The sequence below is a fragment of the Citrus sinensis genome, chromosome 9, assembly GCF_022201045.2.
Source record: "Citrus sinensis cultivar Valencia sweet orange chromosome 9, DVS_A1.0, whole genome shotgun sequence".
Lineage (NCBI taxonomy): Eukaryota > Viridiplantae > Streptophyta > Magnoliopsida > Sapindales > Rutaceae > Citrus > Citrus sinensis.
Window position 1 is genome coordinate 9,972,340 of NC_068564.1, and position 27,661 is coordinate 10,000,000.

The 27,661-nt window shown below is 31.0% G+C and overlaps 3 protein-coding genes and 1 pseudogene across 4 annotated transcripts; all 4 read left to right on the forward strand.

Moving 5' to 3' along the window:
• Positions 1-649: 649 nt before the first annotated feature.
• LOC102612936 (glucan endo-1,3-beta-glucosidase-like) lies at positions 650-2,317 on the forward strand (annotated as a pseudogene).
• A 5,486-nt stretch (positions 2,318-7,803) lies between these two features.
• Positions 7,804-11,705, forward strand: LOC127900069 (uncharacterized). 2 transcript variants are annotated; one of them, XM_052434520.1, is made up of 4 exons: positions 7,804-10,468; positions 10,562-10,667; positions 10,760-11,413; positions 11,547-11,688. In XM_052434520.1, the coding sequence occupies exons 1-3, from the start codon at positions 8,256-8,258 to the stop codon at positions 11,387-11,389; spliced, it is 2,949 nt and encodes a 982-aa protein (XP_052290480.1). In that variant the 5' UTR covers positions 7,804-8,255; the 3' UTR covers positions 11,390-11,413; positions 11,547-11,688. The 2 variants fall into 2 exon arrangements, with proteins under 2 accessions (XP_052290480.1, XP_052290481.1); XM_052434521.1 differs by lacking the exon at positions 10,760-11,413 and having other exon boundaries at positions 11,547-11,705.
• Positions 11,706-11,751: 46 nt separating this feature from the next.
• LOC107177682 (uncharacterized) lies at positions 11,752-14,709 on the forward strand. Its single transcript, XM_052433987.1, has 9 exons — positions 11,752-11,919; positions 12,088-12,204; positions 12,289-12,636; positions 12,757-13,331; positions 13,467-13,652; positions 13,728-13,838; positions 13,913-13,979; positions 14,101-14,193; positions 14,295-14,709. The coding sequence occupies exons 1-9, from the start codon at positions 11,752-11,754 to the stop codon at positions 14,379-14,381; spliced, it is 1,752 nt and encodes a 583-aa protein (XP_052289947.1). The 3' UTR covers positions 14,382-14,709.
• Positions 14,710-21,046: 6,337 nt separating this feature from the next.
• On the forward strand, positions 21,047-22,867 carry LOC102613237 (glucan endo-1,3-beta-glucosidase-like). The gene is made up of 2 exons (XM_006491437.4): positions 21,047-21,250; positions 21,740-22,867. The coding sequence occupies exons 1-2, from the start codon at positions 21,073-21,075 to the stop codon at positions 22,693-22,695; spliced, it is 1,134 nt and encodes a 377-aa protein (XP_006491500.4). The 5' UTR covers positions 21,047-21,072; the 3' UTR covers positions 22,696-22,867.
• The last annotated feature ends 4,794 nt before the right edge of the window (positions 22,868-27,661 follow it).

A 27,661-nucleotide genomic window follows, 5' to 3' on the forward strand; every position in this document is an offset into this window, starting at 1 on the left:
CTTAGCTTAGCTAGTTGAGAAGCTCAAGGCTTACTTTGCAACTTTCGAACAATAATTATCCAAGTGCTGCATAGATTGGCTGTGCAAAATACTCATCCCGTGATATCAAGCTCATGAACATGCATAATGGCAGCTTAAGTGGAGAACAAATTAATATTAAAGGCACGAAGACATTTCCAAAACGAGAACGTCTACATATTTTGTAATTCAGTATATCAATCCTTTAGTTACAAGTTGTTAATTACATATGTCTCTGCTTATTTTTTTTTTAAATTATCAACATACAAATACAATATAAATTAAAATAAAGTAAATGAATACACACGAATAAGATATATAACAATTATATGAAATTATACAATTGGATAGATGCATGACCACGGCGAGTCCTCAACAATACAATTAATATTGAAGACTTGTTCCGTTTTTTTAACACCATATTAAAAAAGAATCTTGTTGTTGAGTAATTAAATGTCTCCAAATATGAACACCACAAATATGGAGGAAGTTGCAGTAGGCCCCAGCCGACGAACCTATGGAGAGTGACATGCATGCTCAAGAAAATTATTAACGTCAGGACTTTTCAAAGAACCCAGCAAGTTGTTCGATTAATTTGTTTTGAACATTCAAGTTGTCATTATTATCAGTGTAGAAGATCTTTTTTTTTTTTTCCTTCCACTATGGTTCATAGTCATGGTGATTTTCCTCTATAAATGGGCTGGCAAGAATTGGTGTTAGTATAACACATTTTGCAATTTCGTTTTTCTCTATGGCTAAGTTCTTTTCCTCTCTCAATACCCCTTCAATGGCTCCCGTCGCCTTGTTTCTTCTTGGACTGCTAATGGCTATCTTAGACACAGCAAGTATGTATCTTCATTTCTCGAGAAAATGATTAAAACCTTTTTGTTGTTCGTAAAAAAATAATTTTTTTTTTCATATTTCAAAATCCATCAAAATTGCTTCGGGAACTTGATCACGTCGCTTTTATGCAATTTTTTTTTCCCGTCAGTGATCGAATATGAAAAACAGAGTTTGTGATATAAAGCACGAAATGATTACTTCACTGAAGCCCAACTTGCCCATTTGATCATTTTCCCGATCCATCTTTCTAGCCATGGATTAATATTATTCATTAATTACTATAAGTTTCTTAATAATTTGTTGATTCTGTACATATTTCATTTTACAGGTGCTCAAATAGGTGTTTGCTATGGAATGCTTGGTAACAACTTACCATCAAAATGAGATGTCATAGCTCTCTACAACCAAAACAACATCAGAAGAATGAGACTCTATGATCCAAACAGAGAAGCACTCGAAGCTCTCAGAGGCTCCAACATTGAAGTCACGTTGGGCCTTCCCAACGACGACCTCCGAAGAATCGCTTCCAATCAAGCCGAAGCAAACACTTGGGTCCAAAACAACGTCCGAAATTTTGCTAACAATGTCAAGTTCAAATACATTGCTGTAGGAAATGATGCAAAACCTGGAGATAACTTCGCTCAGTACCTTGTTCCCGCCATGAGAAACATACAAAGCGCCGTCAACGGAGCCGGCCTTGGCAACCAAATCAAGGTTTCCACTGCAATCGAAACCGGAGCTCTTGGTGAATCTTTCCCGCCGTCAAGAGGCTCATTTAAGCAAGATTACAGACCCATTCTTGATCCCCTCATTCGCTTCCTCAACGAAAACAGATCCCCGTTGCTTGTCAACTTGTACCCTTACTTCGCAATTGCTGATAACCGCCAAATATCTCTCGATTATGCACTATTTAGGTCACAATAGACGGTTGTTTCCGACGGGTCGTTAAGTTACCTGAGTCTTTTTGATGCCATGTTGGATGCTGTTTACGCCGCGCTGGAGAAAACCGGCGGGGGTCGCTGGACATCGTGATATCGGAGAGCGGGTGGCCGACGGCTGGTGGGGACGGGCGTTAACGAATGTTGATAATGCAAGGACTTATAATAATAACTTGATACAACATGTGAAGCGAAGGTCACCAAAGAAGCCTGGAAGGCCTATTGAGACTTACATATTTGCTATGTTTGATGAGAATGGCAAAAAGGGGCCCGAGACTGAGAGGCACTGGGGACTTTTTGCTCCAAATAGGCAGCCTAGATACCAAATTAATTTTAATTAATTAACTAAACTAAAGCAGCTGCATGCACCGACAGGATTTGAGGTGATATTTATAATGGAATAATTCTACCATATGTACTAGTGAATAAGAGTTTGTATTACCACCATGCATGCGTGCATGAGGGCAAATTTCATGAACAATAATGTCAATGGTTAAGGTATTTAATTATATCATAATATCTTTCGTTTTTGCAAAGTTTAATTTAAATGCATATTTGACTTTAAAATACTACGTTCGATCTTCTTTCGTAAACTATATGTCCGACACATCTGAAGGGATGGTTGATCTTAAATACCAATGTTATTTATAGGCTTAAATTAAAACCAAATGGTTGTCATATTGAAAATCAAACTGAATTAAAATTTTAGTTTGGTTCGGGGTAAATTGAACTACGTGTCCAGTCGTCTATCTCTCCAAAATTTAAATTTGCATGGCCAACTGAAGTAATTAAACTATTTGAAAATCACTTAGTCAAGTTCCTAAGGAGAGTTATATCTTGTAATTCTTTAATTAAAAACATGTAATATAGTTGTTTGATTAAGAACACATAAGATACTTTTAATTATGACTTAAAGTAAATCATAATTTATCGAATACTTTAGAGCTTGACACCGCAATATAGCGTAGTCTAATATGCAATGAAATAATTTGTTGAATGTAGACGGCAAAGACCATCTAATTGTAACACAACCCGCTTTGTCCTTGCTTGTTGATTAATAATTTAATAATATGATTTGTGCTTGCCATCGCCTAATAAGAATCATACGAAGATGATGCATATATAGTAAGGATCAAGATCATAATTTGATGCAAATGTTGATGTCAAAATGTAATGTTAATGCCAACATTTGAATTTATATGTGGGAAGACAATTTGCTAATATCCTTATCCCTTATCAGAAAACTGTGACCACGAGAAGATTCTCCACGAGCATATAATTTTCAACATAATAAAAAATGCAGAATATAAATATGAGAGAGTATTATGATTATAATTTGAATAACAAGAGTGGATCCCATAACCTTTAACACTTTTATTTTGATTTAGACTATTACTTCTTATCTTCTTTAACTATTATTATTTTCATTTAATAATTGAATACCATATTTAAATTTCTTGTGGTTCGATATTGAATTCACCAGGTTATATTATAACTAAACAATCTTATATTTGGGTTAATCAACTACTTTTCAGTCGGGTCACTTAGCACAATATTGTTGTTCCCATTATATTATGCTAGGACATTAGACAAGTCAAAAGCTAGATCACAGACGCATAGAGAAAGAGGAGTAACACCAGTCCTTCAAAGCTTTTCATAACTTGTTATATTAATTTTGTTGCTTGCTATTCAAGTATGTCTAGCTAATTTTCTTATATTGAGGCTAAGGATGGAATCCTCTTCAATGAAATAATGGTCTTTTTATTTAATAAATTCCCTACATGTGTTCTTTGATAATTTTGATTCTTTTTTCACATGATTGATTGAGTAATTATCTTTTCATCTTTAATATCATGTATTCTTGATAGCTAAGAGATTGTTTGAGTAAATCCAAGCTTGATGAAATAATGATTAATGTATTCGCTTTGAATATTTGTTTTCTAGTAAATTGGATACATAAAATGCTTTGGAAACTTTTGATTCTTTGTTTTCCAATAGGATACATTAATAACTGGAAATCCTACCTTCAATAAAAAAAGAACCTACATTAGATTCAATTACTTGGGCTTAATTGTTATATCTATGAGATAAGATTGATTGATTTCGAGTTGTCACTCTAAATTGAGAATTAATTGATAATTAGATAATTATTAGTTGAATTGTGGTAGATTATGAAATATTGGTAACCTTTGTCTTATTGAATCTTTTTATTTAATGGTGTGTTTACTTCATGGAATGAGAATGAGCTGGAATGGGAATGGGTAGTGAATGTGAATGGGCTGGAATGAGAATGTGGAATGAAAATGAGATTATAATGTTTATTTGACAAAAATAAATGGGAATAAGAATGTGCTAGAATGCTATTGATGTGTTTACTTCGCAAAATAAATGGAAACAATGAATGAGAATGAAAATCAATTTACCAACATACCCATAATATTAAATAATGTAATTTTTATTATTTAGATACACGTATAAATATTGTAATAAAAATGATATTAATTAAAAATAAAATTAATAATAATAAATGTTAATAATGATAATATTAATAAAATAATAATAACAATAATTAATAATAACTAAAATAATAAAGTTAATAAAATTTAATAATAATAAAATAAATGTTAATAATGATAATATTAATAATAATAATAATAACAATAATTAATAGTAACTAAAATAACAAAGTTAATAAAATTTATTAATAATAATAATAAATTTTAATAATGATAATATTAATAAAATAATAATAACAATAATTAATAATAACTAAAATAATAAAGTTAATAATTTTTTTAATAATAATAATAAATGTTAATAATGATAATATTAATAAAAATAACATTAACATTAATTAATAATAACTAAAATAATAAAGTTAATAAAATAATAATAATAATAATAATAATAAATGTTAATAATGATAATATTAATAAAAATAATAATACCAATAATTAATAATAACAATAATTAATAATAACTAAAATAATAAAGTTATAAAATTTAATAATAATAATAATAATAATAATAGTAATAAATGTTAATTATGGTAATATTAATAAAAATAATACTAACAATAATTAATAATAACTAAAATAATAAAGTTAATAAAATTTAATAATAATAATAATAATAATTAATATTATTAATGACATTTAAAATAATAAAATTAATTGTGATTTGAATGAGGGTAATTTGTGAAATAAGAAAAAATTAGAGGGATACAAAAGTAAATATATATTCATTCTCATTCCCTCATTTTTATTCTCAACCCCCTATGACAAGGGTAATTTTTAAAAACCTCCCCTGAGGTTTGGGCTTGTTGCAAGTAGATGGCGAGAATTTGTTTATTTATAAAAAATCCCCTACCGTCAGTTAACTTTAACATTGACCGTTAGTTGACTATGCAAAGACAATATCACCCTTAACAATAATTTGTAGACGGAAATAACTAAAAGAAAATTAAAATTATTGGCTATTTTACCCTCTTTAAATTATTGATATTTTCTTAAAGTTCCTACAAGAAAGATAAAATTAAAAATTTAAAAAATCATCTTTAAATTATTGATATTTTCTTAAAGTTTCTACAAAAAAGATAAAATTAAAAATTTAAAAATGAAATAGTTATAATCTTTACCTATGATATTGTAAATCTTTAGAATTGACAAGGATAAAATTGTCAAAAAATAGGGTTTGTGCTTTTCGCGCCAACAATTTTAATTTTTTTTTAGTTATTTCCGTCTACAAATTGTTGTTAAGGGTAATATTGTTTTTGCACAGTCAACTAACGGTCAATGTTAAAGTTAACTGATAGTAGGGGGTTTTTTACAAATAAACAAATTCTCGCCATCTACTTGCAACAAGCCCAAACCTCAGGGGAGGTTTTTAAAAATTATCCCCTATGATAATGAGATTCTCATTCCTTATTTCCAAATTATGTGGAACCCACACATTTTATTCTTATTCACAAATTACATTTTTTTAAGTAAACATGAGTTTCATTCCTATTCCCTAAACCCTCAAGTAAACACACCATAATTGTTTTCTTAGTTTAGTTAGTTTAATTTCCTTTAAAACTCAATTTGCTCAACTAGGTTAGGATTAATATTGATTTAGATTTAAGTTAGACCTCCCAATTTCTAGCAATCCCTACAGGTTCGACATCATTACCACTATTATATTTCCAAAGATTTGTACGTTAGCGAGTATATTAAAATTTTGCACAATAAAAAGACTTGTTGAAATGTCAATGATGCTTGTTGAAATGTCAAGGATGATTGTTGAAATGTCATGTTTTAGATGGTTGCTGATGCATTTTTGGAAAATTGAGCTGTTGTAACTCAAATTGAACCCAAACTAAAATTTAGACTTGAGTTTTGAAACCGAACTGATTTGAAAGACAAATTTAAATTAAACTGAACCAAATTTAATTTGGTTTAATTCAATTTGGATTCAAGGTTTGAACTAACACTACTAGAAAAATAGGCTACCATGACAGAATTTTTGTGATAGATATTAGAAAATTAGTCATTTATCATAAGAATATGATAGACATATGATAGAATTTTCGTACATCATAAATTCATGACAGATTTCTGATAGATTTTTTATATATCAGATAAACATGATAGCGTATTAATATTTAATCAAACCGTGGGTTTCGAGTGGAATTAATTTGGACATAAAACGACACCGTTTTACAGATTTAAAACATTTTTAAAATAAAAATATTTATTTAACATTTAAACGCTATCGTTTCAGTATATTGTAAACCACAAACACAAAAAAAATTCTAAGTGTTGGCACCTTTGACCCATCACTCCATCAGCAAGGGCTGAGAAACCAAAGCAGTGAAACCCCTCAAAATCCGTTTATTAACATATTTTAATCTGCAAATTGGTTTTGAAATCCGTTGCATGGAAACCGAAATCATAGTTTATGCTATTGAAGGAGCCTTCCCGTCCTTATTTTGAACCCACATTATCTTTAACCCCCATTATTTCGAACCCATTGTTTTTAGGAACAAAATCACCACATATGCTCATTGTTGCGCCTTCGCGTCCATTATTGAAGCCGTCGGTGTCACTATTTCTTTGTATTGTTCAATCGGCGTTGGAGAAGCCATCCTGTAATCGCTGAATCCCTAGGTTTGTCATCAATTAACTTTTTTAAATTTTATTCAGAATAAATTAATTGGTCATTATAAAATTAATTGTTAGTTTTGTTGTTATTTCCCTTATTTGTTCATAATTTATGCCCTAGGTTTATCTTTATTATTACTTTTTAATTCTCGTTTGTTTCTGTTGTTATATTTTTTGTTTATTTTTTAATTCAAGAAGCTTATACTTTGTCCTTCTATTAAATCTAGAAATCGCTCAATCATTTAATTTAGCATGTCCTCATCTTTTATTTAAAAAAAATTTGTTCTGAATCGCAGGATTTCACTGCCTTGTTCCCTTTCAAACTCGATTTCTAACATCAGGTTTGTTCAATTTTTTACTTGCCTTTCCGTTCAATGTTTGAAAAATGTTTGCTGCCAATGGTTTGTATGAATATTGTTATATTCTGTAAATTTTTAGTCAGAGCTTGCATGTGTGTGAAGTGATTTTGGTTGATGATATAGTACTTTTCATTTACTAGTGTCTTTTGTTGGGATGAATCCGAAACTGTGGTCCAATGGTGTTAGACATTTTCTTTAATGATTGTGAGCTAGATTTTGTGTAATTTATTGAGTTAAAAAGTAAGGCCCCCTTTTCAATTGTCTTTTTTATGTTTGAAGGAAATGGTACCATGTGGGGGCAAGTTTGGTCATGTGGACCAAGTAATGTTTAGTTGGTTATATATATATAGTCTTGTGGTCCATGAAATGCTGGATTGCTAGAATTTTTTTTTAAATAAATGTTAAATGTATGTGGGCCAAGTTATTTAGGATATTATTAGTTGGGTATGGTTAGTCGGTGGTTTTGGTCAATGATGATAGCATGTTGGCAAAGTTGCATTTGTTGCACATGATGACAAGTTTTTTTTTAAACTTATTTATTTCATTGAATTTATAAATTGAATATTAATAATGTTTTGTTGCTTAATTTATTGATAATGGAAACCGTTTATCATTGCTGCCCATTAGTACATTGTGTTGAAATTTATCTCAATTATATGTCAGGTACTAGACAAAAAATGGATAAATCTTGGCTTAAATATGATAGATTGTCCGATGAGTATGAGGCTGGTGTGGAAAAATTTATTAAGACTGCAGTTGAAAGTAATCAAGAAATTAGTGTTGTTAGGTGTCCATGTGATAAATGTCAGAATTTAGCATTTCATAGGCCTAAAGAAGTGAAAGATCATTTAATTATATGGGGTCTTGATATGTCATACAAAACATGGGTTTGACATGGGGAAGATATCCGCAACAAATCTCCTGACAATATAGGTTGCCAAAATGACAGTGGATATATGGATTATGATGGTGGTAATACTGTTGAAATGGTTGAAGATGCTTTTAAGGATTGTGATAGTGATCCTAAAGCATTGAAAAAACTATTAGAAGATTCTGAGAAGCCTTTGTACCCTGGATCAAACAAATTTACCAAGTTATCAGCTTTAGTTAAATTGTACAATATAAAGGGCAGATATGGGTGGTCTGATAGTAGCTTTTCAGATTTGTTGAGTGCTCTTTCTGACATGTTACCGGAAGGAAATGACTTGCCTGTATCAATGTATGAAGCCAAAAAGACAATGAGTGCTTTAGGCTTAGAGTATATCAAAATTCATGCATGTCCAAATGATTGTATACTCTATAGAAAGGAGTATGAAAGCCTTTCTAATTGTCCTACATGCGGTGAATCTAGGTGGAAGAAAAGAGATGGTAGTGTTGCTGCTTATAGGAAGGGGGTTCCTACAAAAGTGTTATGGTATTTCCCTCATATACCTAGATTTAGGCGTTTGTTTCAGTCCTCACAAACTGCCAAAGACTTGACTTGGCATATAAATGAGAGGGAAATAGATGGTAAGCTTCGACATCCAGCTGACTCACCGGCATGGAAGTTAGTTGATGAAAAATTGCCTACCTTTGCTTTAGAGCCTAGAAATCTGCGTCTTGCCCTATCAGCTGATGGCATTAATCCTCATAGCTCTCTTAGTAGTACGTATAGTTGCTGGCCCATTCTTCTTGTAACATACAATCTTCCACCCTGGTTGTGTATGAAACGAAAATTTATGATGTTATCTTTATTAATTTCTGGTCCACAACAGCCCGGTAATGATATTGATGTGTACTTGGCACCACTAATAGAGGACTTGCAAACTCTATGGGATGTTGGTGTGGAAGCTTATGATGCCTACAAAAAAGAGTTCTTCAATTTACGGGCTGTACTATTGTGGACTATAAATGACTTTCCCGCTTATGGGAATTTGGCGGGTTGTACGGTTAAGGGTTATTATGCTTGTCCTTATTGCGGTGAAGATATGCCAAAATGTAGACTTAAACACAGTAAAAAAAATGCTTATATTGGCCATCGCCGTTGGCTTCCTCATGGTCATCCTTTTCGAACTCAAAAGAAACCTTTTAATAATAAACATGAAAGAGAGCCTCCTCCGAAACCATTGAATAGTGAGGCCATTTTTCGAAAGGTGGAGAGTATTGAAAACAAATGGGGTAAAGTGAAAGATAAAAAGCGCAAAAAAAGAGGCGAGAAAAAGGATGATGATGACGATCGTGTTTGGTGGAAGAAAAAATCAATATTCTTTAAGTTAGAGTATTGGAAGTACTTGCTTATTCGTCACCAGTTAGATGTTATGCACATTGAAAAAAATGTTTGTGAAAGCATCTACGGAACATTACTAAATATCCCGGGAAAGACCAAAGATGGCATTAAGTCGAGGTGGGATCTAAAAGTTTTAAAGATTAGGCAGAAATTGGCACCTGATGTTAAAGAAAATAATCGTACTTTTTTGCCTCCAGCTTGTTACACCTTGACCAAAGAAGAAAAGAAAAGGTTTTGTGAAGTATTAAAAAGCATAAAGGTTCCTGTAGGTTATTCTTCAAACATTCAGAACCTAGTGTCAATGAAAGACTTAAAACTGCAAGGTTTAAAGTCTCATGACTGTCATGTTCTCATGCAACAACTTTTACCTATTGCTTTAAGGTCTATCTTACCAGATCATGTTAAATATGCCATTATTAGATTGTGCTTCTTCTTTAATTCCTTATGCGCAACGGTTGTTGATGTGACCAAACTTGACCAAATGGAAGAAGATATTGCGCTGACCTTATGCTTGCTGGAAAAATGCTTTCCGCCATCCTTTTTTGACATAATGATCCATTTAACCATCCATTTAATTAATGAAGTTAGACTATGTGGGCCGGTATACTTAAGATGGATGTACCCATTTGAGAGGAACATGAAAGGCCTAAAGGCTTATGTTCGAAACCGTAATAACCCTGAGGGATGCATAGCTGAGAGTTACATTGCCGAAGAGGCTCTGGAATTTTGTGCAGAATATGTTTCAAATATGCGTACAATTGGGCTTCCTCCTGGACATGTTGAAACCTCTTCAATTGATAAGCCTTTGCCTGGTGGAAAATTTGAGCATGTTGATCATTCCTTAATTCATCAAGCGCACCTATATGTATTGCAAAACACAGAAGAAGTTCAGCCATTTATTAGGTTTGTTAATGTTTAATCTTTAATTTGTTCCTTTACTGAATTATTTTTAAAGAATTTGAACAGTAGCTTAATATGTAAATGTCAAATATGTAGTGAGCACATTCAATGGCTAAAGGGTCATCATTCACAAAAAGCCAAGAATGAGAAATGGTTGAGCAATGAGCACAACCGCACCTTTTCAACTTGGCTTAATAAGAAGGTTAATAATAGATGTTCCATTATATATTCTTTTTAGTAAAGTTATTGTCATGTTTATACAATAATTCATTCATTACGATTATTATTATGTAGGTATATGAGATGATAGATGATGATGAAGATGTCTCGAACATCTTGAGGTGGTTATCTCAAGGACCCCGTCCTTTTGTAGTTAAGCACCCAGGATATGACATCAATGGGTATCGTTTCCATACTCGGGAACGAGACGAACAACGAGTTCATCAAAATAGTGGAGTTAGTCTTATTGCAGCAACTTTACAAGTAGCAAGTGCCAAAGACAAAAACCCTATTCTTGGTGACATGTCTTACTATGGAGTTATTAACGAAATATGGGACCTTGACTACCATATGTTTAGAATCCCTTTGTTCAAGTGTGATTGGGTTCAAAATAATGGGGGTATTAAAATTGATGAATTTGGCTTCACTTTAGTGGACTTAAATCGCCTGGGTCATAAATCAGACCCATTTATATTGGCTTCACAAGCAACACAAGTCTTTTATGTCACTGATCAACTTGATAAAAGATGGTCAGTTGTAAGTCATATGCATCGTAGATGTGTTCCAAAGAAGACAAGTGCTGAGGATATAGATATCATGATGGAACACAACCCTCTGACCAATGGGTTACCAAATATTGAAAATTTAAATGACGCGGACAGATATGCAAGAGATGGCAAGCATGGCATCTGGATTGATGCTTGAAAAAGCTGATGGCATTTACTGCTTGTATGTCTTATAATAGTTTTGTGTTACGTTATCTTTTATTATTATATTTTCCTTGTATTGACTTTAGATTACCTTTTTTGACATTATTTATATGTTATATAATGTTCTAATACTAAATGTGCATTTATTGCAGGAGCAACCTTATGGATAAAGGAAAAGGACTTGCTGATGAACTCTCTAACGAGGAAAGTATTGATTATTCGGGTAATGAAGAGGTTCCTGATGAAGATAATTCAAGGGATGAGGAGGTTCCTGATGAGTTTCCTAATTCAGAGGATGAAAATGATGTTCCGAAGAGCAGTTCCACTGTGAGAGGACCAACTAAAAACTCTGGCAGGATGAGGATGAGTGGCGGGAAGCTTGTAGTGAGGTACAATGGGCTCGGTGTACCTGTTGGCCCTGAAGCTACTGAATTAGCAAGCTTTATTGGGCTGTTGGGCCGTACTTCTACCTGTTGGAACCATCGTTTAAGTAGAAAAGGATATGCTGGATTGCTTGATGAAATTGTAAGTACTATGATACTAACTTGACCATTCTTGTATAGCTATTGGTATAAAGATGGTTGGTTTGATGATGATAAATTGGCAAACCTTTTGTTTTAATTTACTGCTTGCAATTCATGGTTAGTTAAGGATGCATACCAGCTGTGATATTATTATTTTTTTAAACTATAGTGCTCGGAAACTGGACTTGTCGAAACTGAAGTTGACAGGAGTGTAGCATGGAAGCGTGCTAGGAAGATGAAAAACGGTGAATATGATCCTGATGTTGATTCAGTTGTGAAGAAGATTGTAAGTAATAGCAAGGTTTTTTTTTTTAAGTAGGTTCTGTTGGAAAAAAATTGATATTCATCAATATGATTATTATGCAATTAGGATGCACTGGAAGAGAAAGCTAAAAAAGGAGAATTTAAAGCTGATGCAAGAAATGATATTCTTGCACGTTTAATTGGAAGGCCTGCCACTTCTGGACATATGCAGGGTGTTGGGAAATTTATATCGCCTAAGATGTACTTTGACACCCCAAACAATTCATTTCAGATGCGACAAGAGCGACTAAACATACTAGAGAGGTTAGATAAGCAAGAAGCAGAGTTGAGTGATCTGAAGAAGAAGATTAAAAAGCAACCTCGACATTCAGATGTTGGAAGCTCAAACTTTCCATTAGATGAGCAAACAATTGAAGATGAAGCTGAAGAAATGACTACTCGTAATGAGGACAAGGTATGATACAGATTGTTGTGCACAGTCAAGTTAAAAAATGACTTAAACATTGGATTTTAGACAATTTTAGCCGTAGTCAAAACCGTAATAACAAACTTTTTTTTTTTTTTGGCTTGTCAGTCAATCGGCATGACAAGGAATGGATCACCTGCAAAGAAGAAGCACGAAACGTTGACAAAGAAAAGGCAATCACTTAGGAAGAGGAATGAGTCACCAAAGAAGCAAGTGACTGCTGATTGTCCTGGAGACAAACCAGAAACTCCAACGAAAAGGCAATCACCAAGGAAGAAACAAGAATCACCAAAGCAGCAAGTGATGAAGAAAAGGCAATCACCAAGAAAGAAGAAGGAATCACCAATGAAGCCTCACAAGAAACCAAGAATGACTCTTGATTGTCCAAGAGACAAACCATGTAGTCCAAAGAAGAAGACATCACCAAAAAAGCCTCAAGAGAAGCCACTGTCAAGAAGAAGAACAAGGAATTATCATATTGTGCATATGAACCGGGTGCCTGGGCTTGTAATATTTGCAAATCTTTGTGAAACGAAGTTGGCTCAAATGGGTTATTATGTACCTTATCAGTTGGATGAAGAGGTATACAAGCATCCAACTAAAGCACATATTGGTCTCGATGAATGTCAATCATTGATTTCGATGAAAGAGCTAGGAGCAAATCATATGCATCTATACATCGCGTAAGTTTACAAAATCATAATTACTAGTTTATTTTCAATTTTTAGTTTATTACTTCCTTTCTCTGGTTTCTTTTTTTTTTAGTGATATTTTTTATTGGCAACATTCTCACTATTTCATCATCTTAATTGCATCAGGATGTTGCATGCACACATGGCGAATGATATAGTGGGCAGACCATTTGGGTTCATACACACAGGACTCGTATCATCAGCCCATGATAAGGATGCCTTTGCTACAAGGGTAAAAAGGGCACAATTTATTGCCGAACGGTTGAACAAAGCAAACAAAGGGCAAATGATTTTCATGCCATATAACCCTGGGTACAGTTCTATTTACTTTATATTGATGATCATTTACTAAAATTGATTCATAATTTCAATTTCTTTGTGTAATAGTTTCCATTGGGTGTTGATTGTAATTGATATGACGACAAAGCAAGCGTTTTATCTGGATTCTACGAACAACGATTTGGGTGACGACAATGACCTGAAGGACATAGTTACCAAGTATGGTGATATTGTATTTTTAATATAATTTTATGTATCATGTTTATTTACTTACTGCATGTATTACAATGTAGTGGGATATCAATGCATGTTGCGGTGACTGGTAAAAAAAGGGTGAAACCACAGATCACAAAAGTTTTGGTAAACAATCATGACTTTCTTTTTTCTTCTTTTTTTTTGGCAGCGCATGACTTGTTAATATTTAATCACTTGAAAGAATTCATATGCATATGTATTAATGATTATTTTGTTGATGATATAGTCCCCAAATCAACCAGGGAGTACTGAGTGTGGATACTATGTGCTGAGGTTTATGAAAGACATAATTGCAGACCCGAGTTTACTTCTCCATGATGTAAGTACACATTCTTTCAGATGCATTGTCGGATTTCTTCACTTAATACTTTTAACTATATATAGTTTACTTTAGTCTAACATGTGATCATCATTTCACAGTTTAAAGGGAAATGTGAATACACTCAAAGTGAGCTTGATGAAGTGCGTCTCGAGTATGCTTCCTCTGTGCCTGAGCTGATAGTATGAGCAGTGGAGTTGATGATGATATTGTTTGATAAAGTCTTAAGTGGCAGTGAATTTTGTATGCTGGTATTGTTCCAGATGATAGTGAATCTTGATAAAGTCTAAGTGGTAGTGAAATTTGTATGCTATATTGTTTGATAAAGTCTTAAGTATAGTAGTGAATCTTGATCAGCCTGGTAGTGTTTCAGATGATATATAGTGTTGTGATGTTTTTGTATGCTGGTAATGATCCAGATGGTAGTGTTGGGATGTAGATTTGTGATAATTGAATAGATGATGTTTTGACAATGTTATGGTTATTTCAAGTGATGATTTAGTGATGTTTTGATAATATTGTTGAGATAATTTGGATGTATTGATTTTATACATATTGTAATTTTTAAATTTCAATGGAATTTATAAAATTATAAAATAATAATAATAATATTAATATTATTTAAAATATTACAAATTTATGATTTAAAAAAATTCTTTTAATAATATTATTATTTTAAAAAAAATCACATCGTGACACCATATTAGAATCATAAAGTTGTGACACATAATTACGCGCCATAATTTAAAATTGAATTAATAATACCCGCCAAAAGATTTTTCACAATAAAAAAAATTTGCCACTAAAATATTAAAATGACTTTGCTTTTGTTGTGACACATTTGTGATAGCTATAAGCTGTCACATATACCTATGATAGATAAATTACTGTCACAAGTTTGTGAGAGGGGCTACAATGACAGATAGAAACTCTGTCATAAACAGGGTCGGATGACAGATATTCTCTGTCATGGTAGCCCATTTTTCTAGTAGTGTAAATAGGGTTGCAACCAAATTAAAACCTAGAGTTAAACCCGATTTGCCCAATCCTAATTATCTGTGTAGTTTTTTTTTCCCTTCCCACTATGGTTCATGGTGGAGAAGATATTTTGTTTCTTCCACTATGGTTTATGGTGGAGAAGATTTATTTTTCTTCCACTCTGTTTCATAGTCATTAATAATTTTCTTCCACCACGGTTCATAGTCACCAATTTTCTTCCATTATGGTTCATGGAAATTATAATTTTCCTTTATACATGGGTTGCTAAGAAATGGTGTTGGTATAACACTTCAATATTGCGTTTATCTCCATGACTAAATTCTGTATTGTTGAAAATATGAGTCAATATTACTTATTTGAATTCCAAAGCTAGCCAAAACAATAATTTTAAGATGAGAATAGAACTCTATGAATAGTAGTTGTTAGTAGTGTTCACATTACTGTTCATGGATACTATTCATGATACTGTTCATGTACTAGCAATTATAAAATTCGTCAAGGCGTGTGTGATGTGCTATCTAAGACCAATATTCACTCATCCAGAAAGACTTCTTGATGCAATAGGGACACAAATAATGTGGATTAATCTTCAGGATTTAGTAACGCCATCAATGTGAGGTTACCCTCCGAGCACAATAGTTTACAACAGAAAGAATATTTTATGAAGAAAAATATGAGCTACAAGAGAGGTAATAGAGGTCGTTATAACTTGTAGGCTGTTTATGTCTTCTTTATATAGAGAGATCCTCTATAATCATTTTTTTAATTCTATTTAAATTAGTTACCCACTTTCCTTATTTAATTTGAATTAGTCATCTTTGTGCCTCATAGTTTAATTCAAATTAAATAATCCAAGTCACATCTAGATTTCACTTATTCAACTCTAATTTGTAATTAAATCAAACACATGACTAACTTCAAATCAAACATAAAAGTGATTGCTCTTCCCTCAAACATGGGACATTAGTATTTTGAAATACTAATAAAATTCCAACAATCCCTATATATTTCAAAATACTTCAATTTCTTTCATCATAAAGTTTAATGCATATGAACTGATGCCTTTTAGGGTCAACCATTGACAATTAATCGTGTCTCATGGAAACTTGATGAAACTTATAGTTTCTATGAACCAATATTTCTTTTGTGTAAGGTAGAGGACTAGAAGCTCACATTAAACTCTCTCAGTATTTGTTGTTCTATGGTTTGACACTTTAATGGCCTCTAGATTTTTCTAGGTTGAAGATAAATTGTTATTCGGGTTCGGAACTAGGAAGGCCAAACCTAGACTCAGACCAGATTTTGTCATCCCTAAATGGAATAATAGACATCTCTTTTTCAAATATATAATAACAAACTTCAATTACGTATACCTATATTTGGTTGGAAAAAATGAAAGAAAAGGAGAGGAAAGGACAGGGAAGAGGAGAGAAAAAATCAGAAAAAAAATTGTCAATCTTAATTTTATTATTAGATTTGATATATAATTTATCTTTTTTTCACCTTATTTTTTTCCACTCCTCTTCTTTTCTTTCATATCTTCAAACAAAAAATGCCGACTTCTACATTACTGTCAGTAACCACACCCACGATCAAATTAAACTTCAAATTAGGCGAGCAATGGTAGGTAGTTTTGCACGCTTTCTCAAATGTCATGTGTACTGTGGAGGAATAAGAAACATATGCATATTCGCCACAGATAGCGGCAGAGTCTTCTGACTAGTGATCAAATAACTTTTTTTGTGAGCAACATTAATAAACCTACCAAGAAATCAAGCAAGCACGTACTGTGGGGTCAAAATAAATGAAGTTTAATCCATATTTTTTTAGTTAAGTACTCGCTTAATTTTTATATTTCAAAAAATGTCCTAAGACATCCATACTATTAAATATGTGACACTCTTATCCTTTCTATAATAGTTTTACAAAAATATTATTGATAACAATAATAAAAATGTTAAATAAAAATTAACACTAAAATTAAAAATAAAAATTAAATTAATTTTTAATTATTATTTTACTTTTAAGATTAATTTGGTAATATTATAAGTATGCCCTTGGTTAATATTATAGTATTAACCTTACTATTATTAGTATGTGTTTACTTTGTCTTGTAATTGGCAAAGATTTTTTCAAGTTATTAAAATGCCCTTAATTAAAATTATGTCTTCATTCCCTAATAAAATGATAAGTAACAGTAATTTTAGAATGAAATATAGGGAAAAAGACAAACACACCCCCAACGTTTAGGCAAAGGGACAAAAATCTCCTAATATTTTAAAAAAGACATTTACACCCCAATTTATTATAATTTTACCATTATACCCTTCTAGCATATAAAAAAAATTATTAGATTATCCAATTTGTCTATATATTGTTAATAAAATTATAAATAGACAAATTGGATATTATAAAAAAAATTATAAATATACCCTCATTGTCCAATTCCTCTATTTAAATTTTTATCAATAACCAATTTTCAAAAAAGACATCTATAGACCTAAAAAAATTGTAAATAAATTATAATTTTAAAAATAAAATTAGTTATTAATAACCAATTTTATTTAAACTTTAAACTTGTATATTTAACAATTCTCCATATGTCAATCATTTAAACTTGTACATTGATAACCAATTTTCTATGTTATTTATTATGGTATTAATAACCAACTTTATTTTTAAAATTATAATTTATTTACATTTTTTTTAAGTGTGTGGATGTCTTTTTTGAAAATTGGTTATTAATAAAAATTTAAATAGAGGAATGAGGTAATGAGGATATATTTATAATTTTATTAATAATATATAGACAAATTGGATAATCTAATAATTTTTATTTTATATGCTAGAAGGGTATAATGGTAAAATTATAATAAATTGAGGGTGTAAATGTCTTTTTTGAAATATTAGGGGGTTTTTGTCACTTTACCTAAACGTTGGGGGTGTGTTTGTCATTTTCCCTGAAATATATGCATTTTTATTATAATAGTAACCTTAATATTATTATTATTTTTATAAATTAGTTGTTATAAATATAACCAACCATACGAATTACATATAAAAGAAAGAACATTAATAATACACGAATTTATAATTTATTTCTTTATTAATTTATTATTAAATATAAATATAAAAGCAAAAAGTTGGGGCCAAAAAAGGCAAAGCAAACCCTAACGCCTCACACAGCCGCCACCTCTATTTCCTTGTAAAGCCTCACACCAGCCGCCACCTCTCTATCTCCCTCATCCTCAAAATCAATTCAATATTTCATGATTTCATTTTTATCAATACATCATCAATTTAGATCCTCGTCACTTCATCGTCCATCATCATCAAGAGCACCAACCAAGCTGTGCCGCCATGAAATTTGATCTCATCTTTCGCCAAAAAGCAAGCTTTGCTGCTAGCTGCTAAGCCCTTCTCGCCTCTCATTTCTCACTAGAATTAACCACCCATTGTTGCCTTGGCTGCCAATTGATCAATCAAAATAATTTTTTTCTTTTTTTTTTGGTTTTTTTACTTTTATTTGATTCCAGTAATTAAATTTTTTGTTGTTGCAAATAGACAAATGAACATTTTAACACATAATATTGATATACAGTAAAAACTCTATATAGTCATATTGTTGGGACCGTAGAAATTTATTCTTATAAAGAGGTTATAACTCAATAAAGGTATATTACAAAAATTATTGTCTTCACTTAATTATCTGGAATGCAAGTGATATAGAGGTAAATTATGTCATGTATTAATAAATTAATAAATGAGTCAAATTCAATGTATAAACATTAATAAATTAATTAGTAAGTGAGTCAAATTCAATGGATAGATATTAATAAAAAAGATATATAGTTTAAAAAAACTAATACAAAAAGTTTCATATTAGGAAGCTACAAATATATACTTAAGAATGTAGAAATATTTTGGCTTCAACAATAAGATGCCTTTGCTGACCAATTAATACATACCCGCAAGTTGAAAGATGTGGCGGCAACTTTAAAAAAAAAAATTTGTTCCATCTTAATTATTTAATGTAACATGACATATTTTTTTGAAATATTATTACTATGTGAAGGTAAGTTTATTAACAAGGGACCTACAAAAAAATATAACTTATTACAATGTGGAGTTTATTTCTAATTATAACCGGTTCCAAGTTGAGACCATTATTACTATGAAGAGGTTATTCTTATATGAAGTATTCATATTTGGAGGTTATACTATAACTGTAAACCTTATTATTGAAGCAAGTAAATTTAGTTGAGATCCATGAATTTGTTCTACTTTTTACTGTTTCTGCAAATTCGAAAGAGTCAAAAGTGTGTTGCATGAGACCTCATCGCTCAGGCCTTCAACCAACTATCTAGGTTCAAAACCTCCAATCTGGATATTCTGATTTTTCTAGGTTGAACCTGAACCAGACCGGACCTGGGATTTGAAAATTTGGGTTTTTATCCGGGTCTAGTGAAATAAATTGTCATTCGGGTTCGGAACCAGGAAGGCCAAACCTAGACCCGGATAAGATTTTGCCATCCCTAAATGGAATAATAGACATCTCTTACACAACTATGTAATAAAAAACTTCAATTACACATTGGAAAAAAAATGAAAGAAAAGTAGAAGAAAAGATAGGGAAGACGAGAGAAAAAATCAGAAAACAAATTATCAATCTTAAGTTTATTGTTAGATTTGATATAAAATTTATCTTTTTTTCACCTTATTTTTTTCCTCTCTCTACCTTTCCTCGCCTCTTCTTTTCTTTCATATCTTCAAACAAAAAATGTCAACGTCTAAATTTCAAATTAGGCGAGCAATGGTAGCTAGTTTTTGCACGCTTTCTCAAATGTCATGTGCTCTGTAGAGGAATTAGAAACATATGCATATTCGCCACCGATAGCGGCAGGGTCTTTTGACTAGTGATCAAATAACTTCTTTTGTGAACAAAATTAATAAACCTACCAAGAAATCAAGCAAGCACGTACTGTGGGGTCAAAGCAAATTAATACTCATTTAATCCTTATTTTTTAAGTTAAGTAGTCGTGTAATTCTTATATTTTAAAAAATATCTTAAGACACCGATACTATTAAATATTTGACACTCTTATTCTTTTTATAATAATTTTACAAAAATATTATTGGTAACAATAATAAAAAATGTTAATTTATCAAATTAACACTAAAATTAAAATAAAAATTAAAGTGATTTTTAATTATTATTTTACTTTTAGGATTAATTTGGTAATATTATAAGTATGTCCTTGGTTAATATTATAATGTTAACCTTACTATTATTAATATGTGTTTACTTTGTCTTGTAATCGTGATAGGCTTTTTCAAGTTACTAAAATAACCTCAGTTAAATTATGTCTTCATTCCCTAATAAAATGATAAGTAGCAGTAATTTTAGAATGAAATAGATGCACTTTTATTATAATGTTAACCTTATTATTATTATTATTATTTATATGAATTAGTTGTTATAAATATAACCAACCATACAAATAACATATAAAATAAAGTCCATTAATAATACACGAATGAGATACATATAACATGTAAAATTATATAATTGGATAGTTGCAAGACCACGTCGATGATAAAATCTAATCAAGACGTGTTCCACTTTCTAACCCGTGTTGTATACTTCGGGTAATTAAGTGTCTAAATATGCACACCGCAACTGTGGATAGGAAAAAATTGCAGTTGTAGGGCACAGCCAAAGGATAGTGACATACATCAGGAAATTAAATTAGCCTCAGACTTTTCAAATAACCCGAAAGACAAGCTGTCGGATTAATTTATTTTGAAATGTTCAAGTTTTTATTTGTTATCAATGTGGAATTTTTTGGTTTTTTTTGCCTTCCAATATGGTTCATAGACATGGTCATCATTTTCCTCTATAAAACGGCCGCTACGAAATGTTGTTGGTATATCACACTTTTGCATTTTCATTTTTCTCCACGCATGGCTAAATTCTTTAACTCTCCCAATACCCCTTCAATGGCTTCCGTGATCATCTTACTTCTGGGGATGCTAATCGCTACCCTGGACACAACAAGTATGTATCTTTCTCGAGAAAACGATCAAAATCTCCATGTTCTTCATCAAAAGTTAATTATTTCCTCCATGCTGTAAAATTCATCAGAACCATCCTTGACCGAATGATTTTTTTAAGTTGTTTTTTTTTTTACTAACTACTCCAGTTCGAAACCTAAAAGAAATATATTAGTTTGACTTCTGTCCACGCCTTACATTTAAAAAAGAAGAAAGAGAGGCATCAAAATCAATTTTGAGTTTTAGTGTTTTACCACGTCATGAGTAGTTAGTAAAATAAACAAAACAAGCTAAAAATTAATAGAAATTTTTAAAAGACAGATTTTGAACATGAGGTGCTAAATGATTAATTTACTGAAATCAACACCGTCCTTTGATCATTTTCGCTTTATATATATGAATTAATATTATTCATTACTATATGTTTTTAATTTTTTTTTAATAAAAGTTTTTAATTTGTTGATTCTATATGTATATTACATATATATTGCAGGTGCTCAAATAGGTGTTTGTTATGGAATGCTTGGTGACAACTTGCCATCAAAACCAGATGTCATAGCTCTCTATAACCAAAATAACATCAGAAGAATGAGACTCTATGATCCAAACAAAGAAGCTCTCGAAGCTCTCCGTGGCTCCAACATTGAAGTCATGCTGGGCGTTCCCAACGATTTTGACCTCCTCCGAAGAATTGCTTCCAATCAAGCCGAAGCAAATACCTGGGTCCAAGACAACGTCCAAAATTTTGTTAACAATGTCAAGTTCAAATATATTGCTGTAGGAAATGAAGCAAAACCAGGAGACGACTTTGCGCAGTATCTTGTACCCGCCATGAGAAACATACAAAACGCCATTAACGGAGCTAACCTTGGAAGCCAAATCAAAGTTTCCACAGCCATTGCATTCGGAGCTCTTGATAAATCCTCTCCGCCGTCAGCTGGCTCCTTTAATCAAGATTACAGACCAATTCTCGATCCCCTCATTACCTTCCTTAACGAAAACAATTCCCCGTTGCTTGTTAACTTGTACCCTTACTTTGCCATCGTTGGTGACCGTCAAATATCTCTTGATTATGCACTATTTAGGTCCCAACAACCGGTTGTTTCGGACCCTCCGTTGAGTTACCAGAATCTTTTTGATGCCCAGTTGGATGCTACTTACGCTGCGTTGGAGAAAGCCGGTGGGGGCTCGTTGGATATTGTGATATCGGAGAGTGGGTGGCCGACGGCAGGTGGTGACGGAGCGTTAACGAATGTCGATAATGCAAGGACTTATAATAATAACTTGATACAGCATGTGAAGCAAGGATCACCAAAGAAGCCAAGGCCTATTGAGACTTACATTTTTGCTATGTTTGATGAGAAGGATAAAAAGGGAGATGAGATTGAGAGGCATTGGGGACTTTTTTCTCCAGATAAGCAGACTAAATACCAAGTTAATTTTAATTAATTAACCAAATCAGAGTAGCTGCATGCGGCAGCAGATTTGAAGTTAAATTTCTAATGGAATAAATTATTGCACAATATGTATTAGTAATCAAGAGTTTGCATCATCACCTTGCATCGGTGCACGAGGCCAAATTTCATTATCAATAATGTCATGGTTACGGTATTTAATTATATATCACTGCCTCTTTCAATTTTTGAATAGCTTAATTAACATGCAATGTAATTTTTCCTTGGCCATTGTGCAATGTAAAAACGCCCCCACAATACCAAATTAATTTCAACTAGTAAGAGCACAACAGTGAATTAAGCAAAATTAAAGGGCACTTCCTTTTTAAATATTATATGTATGAATCAAAACCATGCACATATTTGAATCTCAAACATCCTGTAGTAGTCCAAGTCTCCAAAAGATCGATATTATTTAGCTAGGAAGAAAAAAAGAACAGAGCAATCCCACTTTGTTTAATATATAAATAAATAAAGTTAATTAAAAAGGACGGCAAAAAAATTTTTCCCTGGGTATTGAAAGCACAGAGACACGTGGCAGTATCCGGAGCCCTTCAAAACGTCAAAGTCAATGAAGTAAACGGGCAACTACCGGGCAACTACAAATGAACCTACCGGGTAGTAAACGAAGTCCAGGCACAAATGAACCTACCGGGCAACTACAAAGTGAGCTCGTTTAACCATCCAATAACCATGCGGTCTATCTTAAAAGTCAACGAGCTTAAATCATAACATTGTACGTTGTACTACACTGAATTGAGATCTGTTCTTTAATCTATTTTAAAGGCCATGTCAAATTTAAACCCGATCACAGGTAACATCCAACCCAAATGGACTTAGCAGTTAGCACGTTGGTTTGGGATCGGCCTGATGTCCCATTGAGTGCTTTTAACACACCTCTATAGTACTTATAACACCCAATTCCAAATTTTAAACCCAAAATTAAAACCAACCATCATGCTATTTAAAAAAAAAAAAAATCAACTATCGTGATATAAAACTTCACCCTAAAAAAATATATTTCTTTTAACTTTTTTTAAAATAATTGATATATAAAAATCCTAAAATTTTAACTAATTTTCTCTTTGTTACCTAATTTTTTATTTCTGTAACTCTAAATTCTCATAAGTTTATTACTACAATTATTTTTCAATTAAAATTTAAAATATAAGTATAAATTATAAAATAGAGATGGGTATAAGAAAATTTGTTAGAAGAATAATTTATTTAAATTTTTAATTAAATTTCCTTTCAAGACCAAAACGGGTGTGAAGGGGCCTTCTAGATCTAGAGTGTGAAAAATATTCTCTCGCCAACAAAATTTGATTTATGATTTTCTTGACATGATATAAGATATATATAAGAGTTTGCGGTTCCATATGTATGATGTATCACCTTACATGTAAGGGATCATGTTAGATCATAGACATTCATGACTACATGGTCTCTAATGTTTCTCACACTATATAATATAAGGGTAGAGTTATTTTCACTCTAAAAATTAGTATGAATACTCTATTATTTGAAACACTCATATAATTTTTTAAAAATAATTTTTTTCTTTTTATGTCTGTCAAACCTTTTAAATTAATTATCTTTTATTTACTATATACACCTATAAAAATATTCAATTCACCAAAAAAAAATAATAATAACAAGAAGAAGACATCTTTAATTCTTTTGGTAGAAAATATTTCATGTACTTATTCAAATCCATCAAATTAAAAAAGAACAAAAAAAAAGCTCATTTTCTTGAACAAACAAAGAGGAAATAATTTAAATTCCAAATTTATTATTTATCTAACCCTGACACAGCTTCAATTTTAAAAATTAATTAGTCGTGCAATCAAGCTGCAAGTTAGGTGAAGAAGAAGCTATATGTGAAAGTGCCATAAAAAGATTATTTAAATAGAAGAAGCATAGATGCATGAGATGAAACTAATTTTAGGAAGAAATCATTAACGTTAACGAATCATCACCAGATTTTGCCAACGTAACAGCAGATTGGTAGATGTCATGAAAGCTGAAAATTGATTGGAGTAATTAATAAAAGTTTATTTACTCAATCAAAAGGGTACGTAGTAGCTTCTTCGCAAATATTTATAAAAGTTTAGGATTTAAGGTAGAAGACCGTTTATATGTTAAAAGATTGAATTTACTAATTATATGAGTATCTAAAGTGATTACATTTTATTTACGTAAAGAAAATTAATAAATTATGAGTATTTTTTTATCAAATTATTTTATTAAAATAAGAGTGCTCAAAATAAATTTTAGAGTGTAAAATGTCCCATTCATAGTACAATTACGGGCAATAATACCTAAAAAAAAATTGGAACATTAGTGCATATTATAGTTTTTTTTCTTTTTTCTAGAACCTCAAAAGTGAGAGGAAATAAAATTAAAGAGAAAAAAATGATATTACAATCAGGGTGGGACATCAAAACCTTACCCAAAAAAAAGAAAAAAAAAAGTGATCACAGAAAACAAACTAACACATAACTGTTAAAACCTATTCTTAAAATAACGCATCCTATCATTAGTGCGTATTATAGGTTACAAAGATTGTCAATTTTTCCCATACTGTAATCAATATATACCATTTATTCCCTTGTTGTTTTATAATAATTAATAACCACTTGACAGCATAAATTTACAATATTATCCTTATTTTCAAATACACTCTTGTTCATATTTATTACAGATTAAATAAATCACATGAATGAAAATTAAAATAAAAAATTAAGTATTAAAAATAAGAAATATATGTTTTAATGTAAAAAAATTAATAATAAAATATTTTTCTTGTATTTTTTAATTTTATAAACATTTTCTTATAATAAATATATAAGAAACTTATTATAAAATGATAAAAAAATTATTACAAGAAAACTTGAATGATAAATAAACATTATTAAAAATAAAATATTTTTTGTACTTTTTATATTTAATTTTAAAATATTATAAAAACTTATTAGAAGAAAATGTTTACAAAATAAAAAAGTACAAGAAAACATTTTATTATTAACTTTTTTCACATCAAAACATAAATTTGTTGTTTTTAATACTTATTTTTTTAATTCAATTTCTATTCATATGATTTATTTAATTTATAATAAATATGAATAAAAAAGTATTTGAAAATAGGGGTAATATTATAAACTATTGTGGGCAGGAGGGTTATTGGCTATTATAAAAATAATAAGAGGGTAAATAGTATATATTAATTATAGTAGGTGGGAAATTGGCAATCTCCCTTATAAGTGATTGTCTCATGAAAGATAATAATTTTCTCTTAGCACAAAATAACTAGTTATAATTTATGATCTCTCTCTCTCTCTATATATATATGTGTGTGTGTGTGTGTGTACAGAAATGGAGCCAGCATGGGACCAGCTAGGGCTGGCTTTTAATTTTTTTTATGATTATATTAAAAAATTATATTTTATTTGTTATTTATGAAAAATGCCTCAGCTAAATTTTAAAATATTTCATACTGTCCCTAGTTTAAATTTCTAATTCTAAATAATTTAATTAGTTATTAACATTTCATAAAACTCGATTAAAGACATGAGAACAAATGTTAAAATAAAAGACAATCATAACAAAATGTTAGTATAATGGTTAATGGACCAGACTGTAATCTTTTTGTTTTCTATTCAAGCAAAATCAATTATTTGGTCTTTCAACATTGATCCATAAGTTATAAGTCTACCTAATTCTGATTTTTAATTTTTTGATTAATCTTTTGTCTAGTTTTAAATTCTATAATTTTATCATGCATTCATGTTTGCTCTGTGTGTTGCAATATATGAATATTTTTGTTATTATTAAAAGATTTTAAGAGCAAATTCAACAATAACCTAGTCTTGTCTATTGAAAAATACATTTTTACTTATATTGATAATGAAACTATCATACATTATTTTCAACTCATAAAATCCTATTGAGGAGTTTTCAATGAGAACAATTGTAATAAGTAAATTTATTATTAATGAATATTATAGTTGTAATGTTATATATTGTTATCTAAATTTTTAGAAATGTATTATACTTTAAATAGGGTTTCAATTAGATGCATGCAGACGCACTCTATAAGGAGCACGATTGTGCATGCGGCAAGCTCCCATTTGGAGTTTGTGGGGCCCACAACACAGTTTTCCAAATGAGGACTTAACACACGCGCAATCGTGCATTCGAGTCATGTTTGATTTTAAATGTGCCCCAGCTGGATCAAAATTCTGGCTATGTCCTTGTCTATGTATGTATGTATGTGGAACAATATATTCCTATTATTTCAAGGTAATTGCTAGAAATGCTCTAACTTAGAATATTACTAATTAGATCCAATGACAGTAAAAGGTGCTCTAAGTTGGAGTTTCTCCAATATAGTTAACATTTAATTGTATTTATCTCCATATATAGTCTTTAGATATACATTTACTTATAAACTATAGTGGTTAATCAGTCTTCCACCAGTCTACAATTAAACATCAACCGTCCATCCATGATCCACTTACCCCGTTGTCCCGAGGCGGAGGCCTACTTATATTTATATGTATTTTTATATTATAAGTTATTGCCAATGACATATTATATAGTTTCACGTCAGCTGTTAGTGTCTATATATTGTGTTATATATATATATCATACCCGAAGCAACCACAATCAAGAACTGGAAAAAGCAACCTAAGTACTTGTGCAGAAGCTAGTAGATACTTTTTCTGATTTGAAGAATATGGAAACTATCTGTGCAGGTATTTCATCAGGGCAAAGTTAAGTTGAATTCCAATTATAATTGTTTATATTAATATATGCATTTATGAAAAAATTTCATGATTTGAAAATTTCAGGTAATAATGAATGGTCAGAGGCTAGCATTGCTCCTTTGCTGGCTATATTATTGATGATGTGATGATGAGTGACAATCTTAATCTTCTCATACTCTCTCAATATATGAA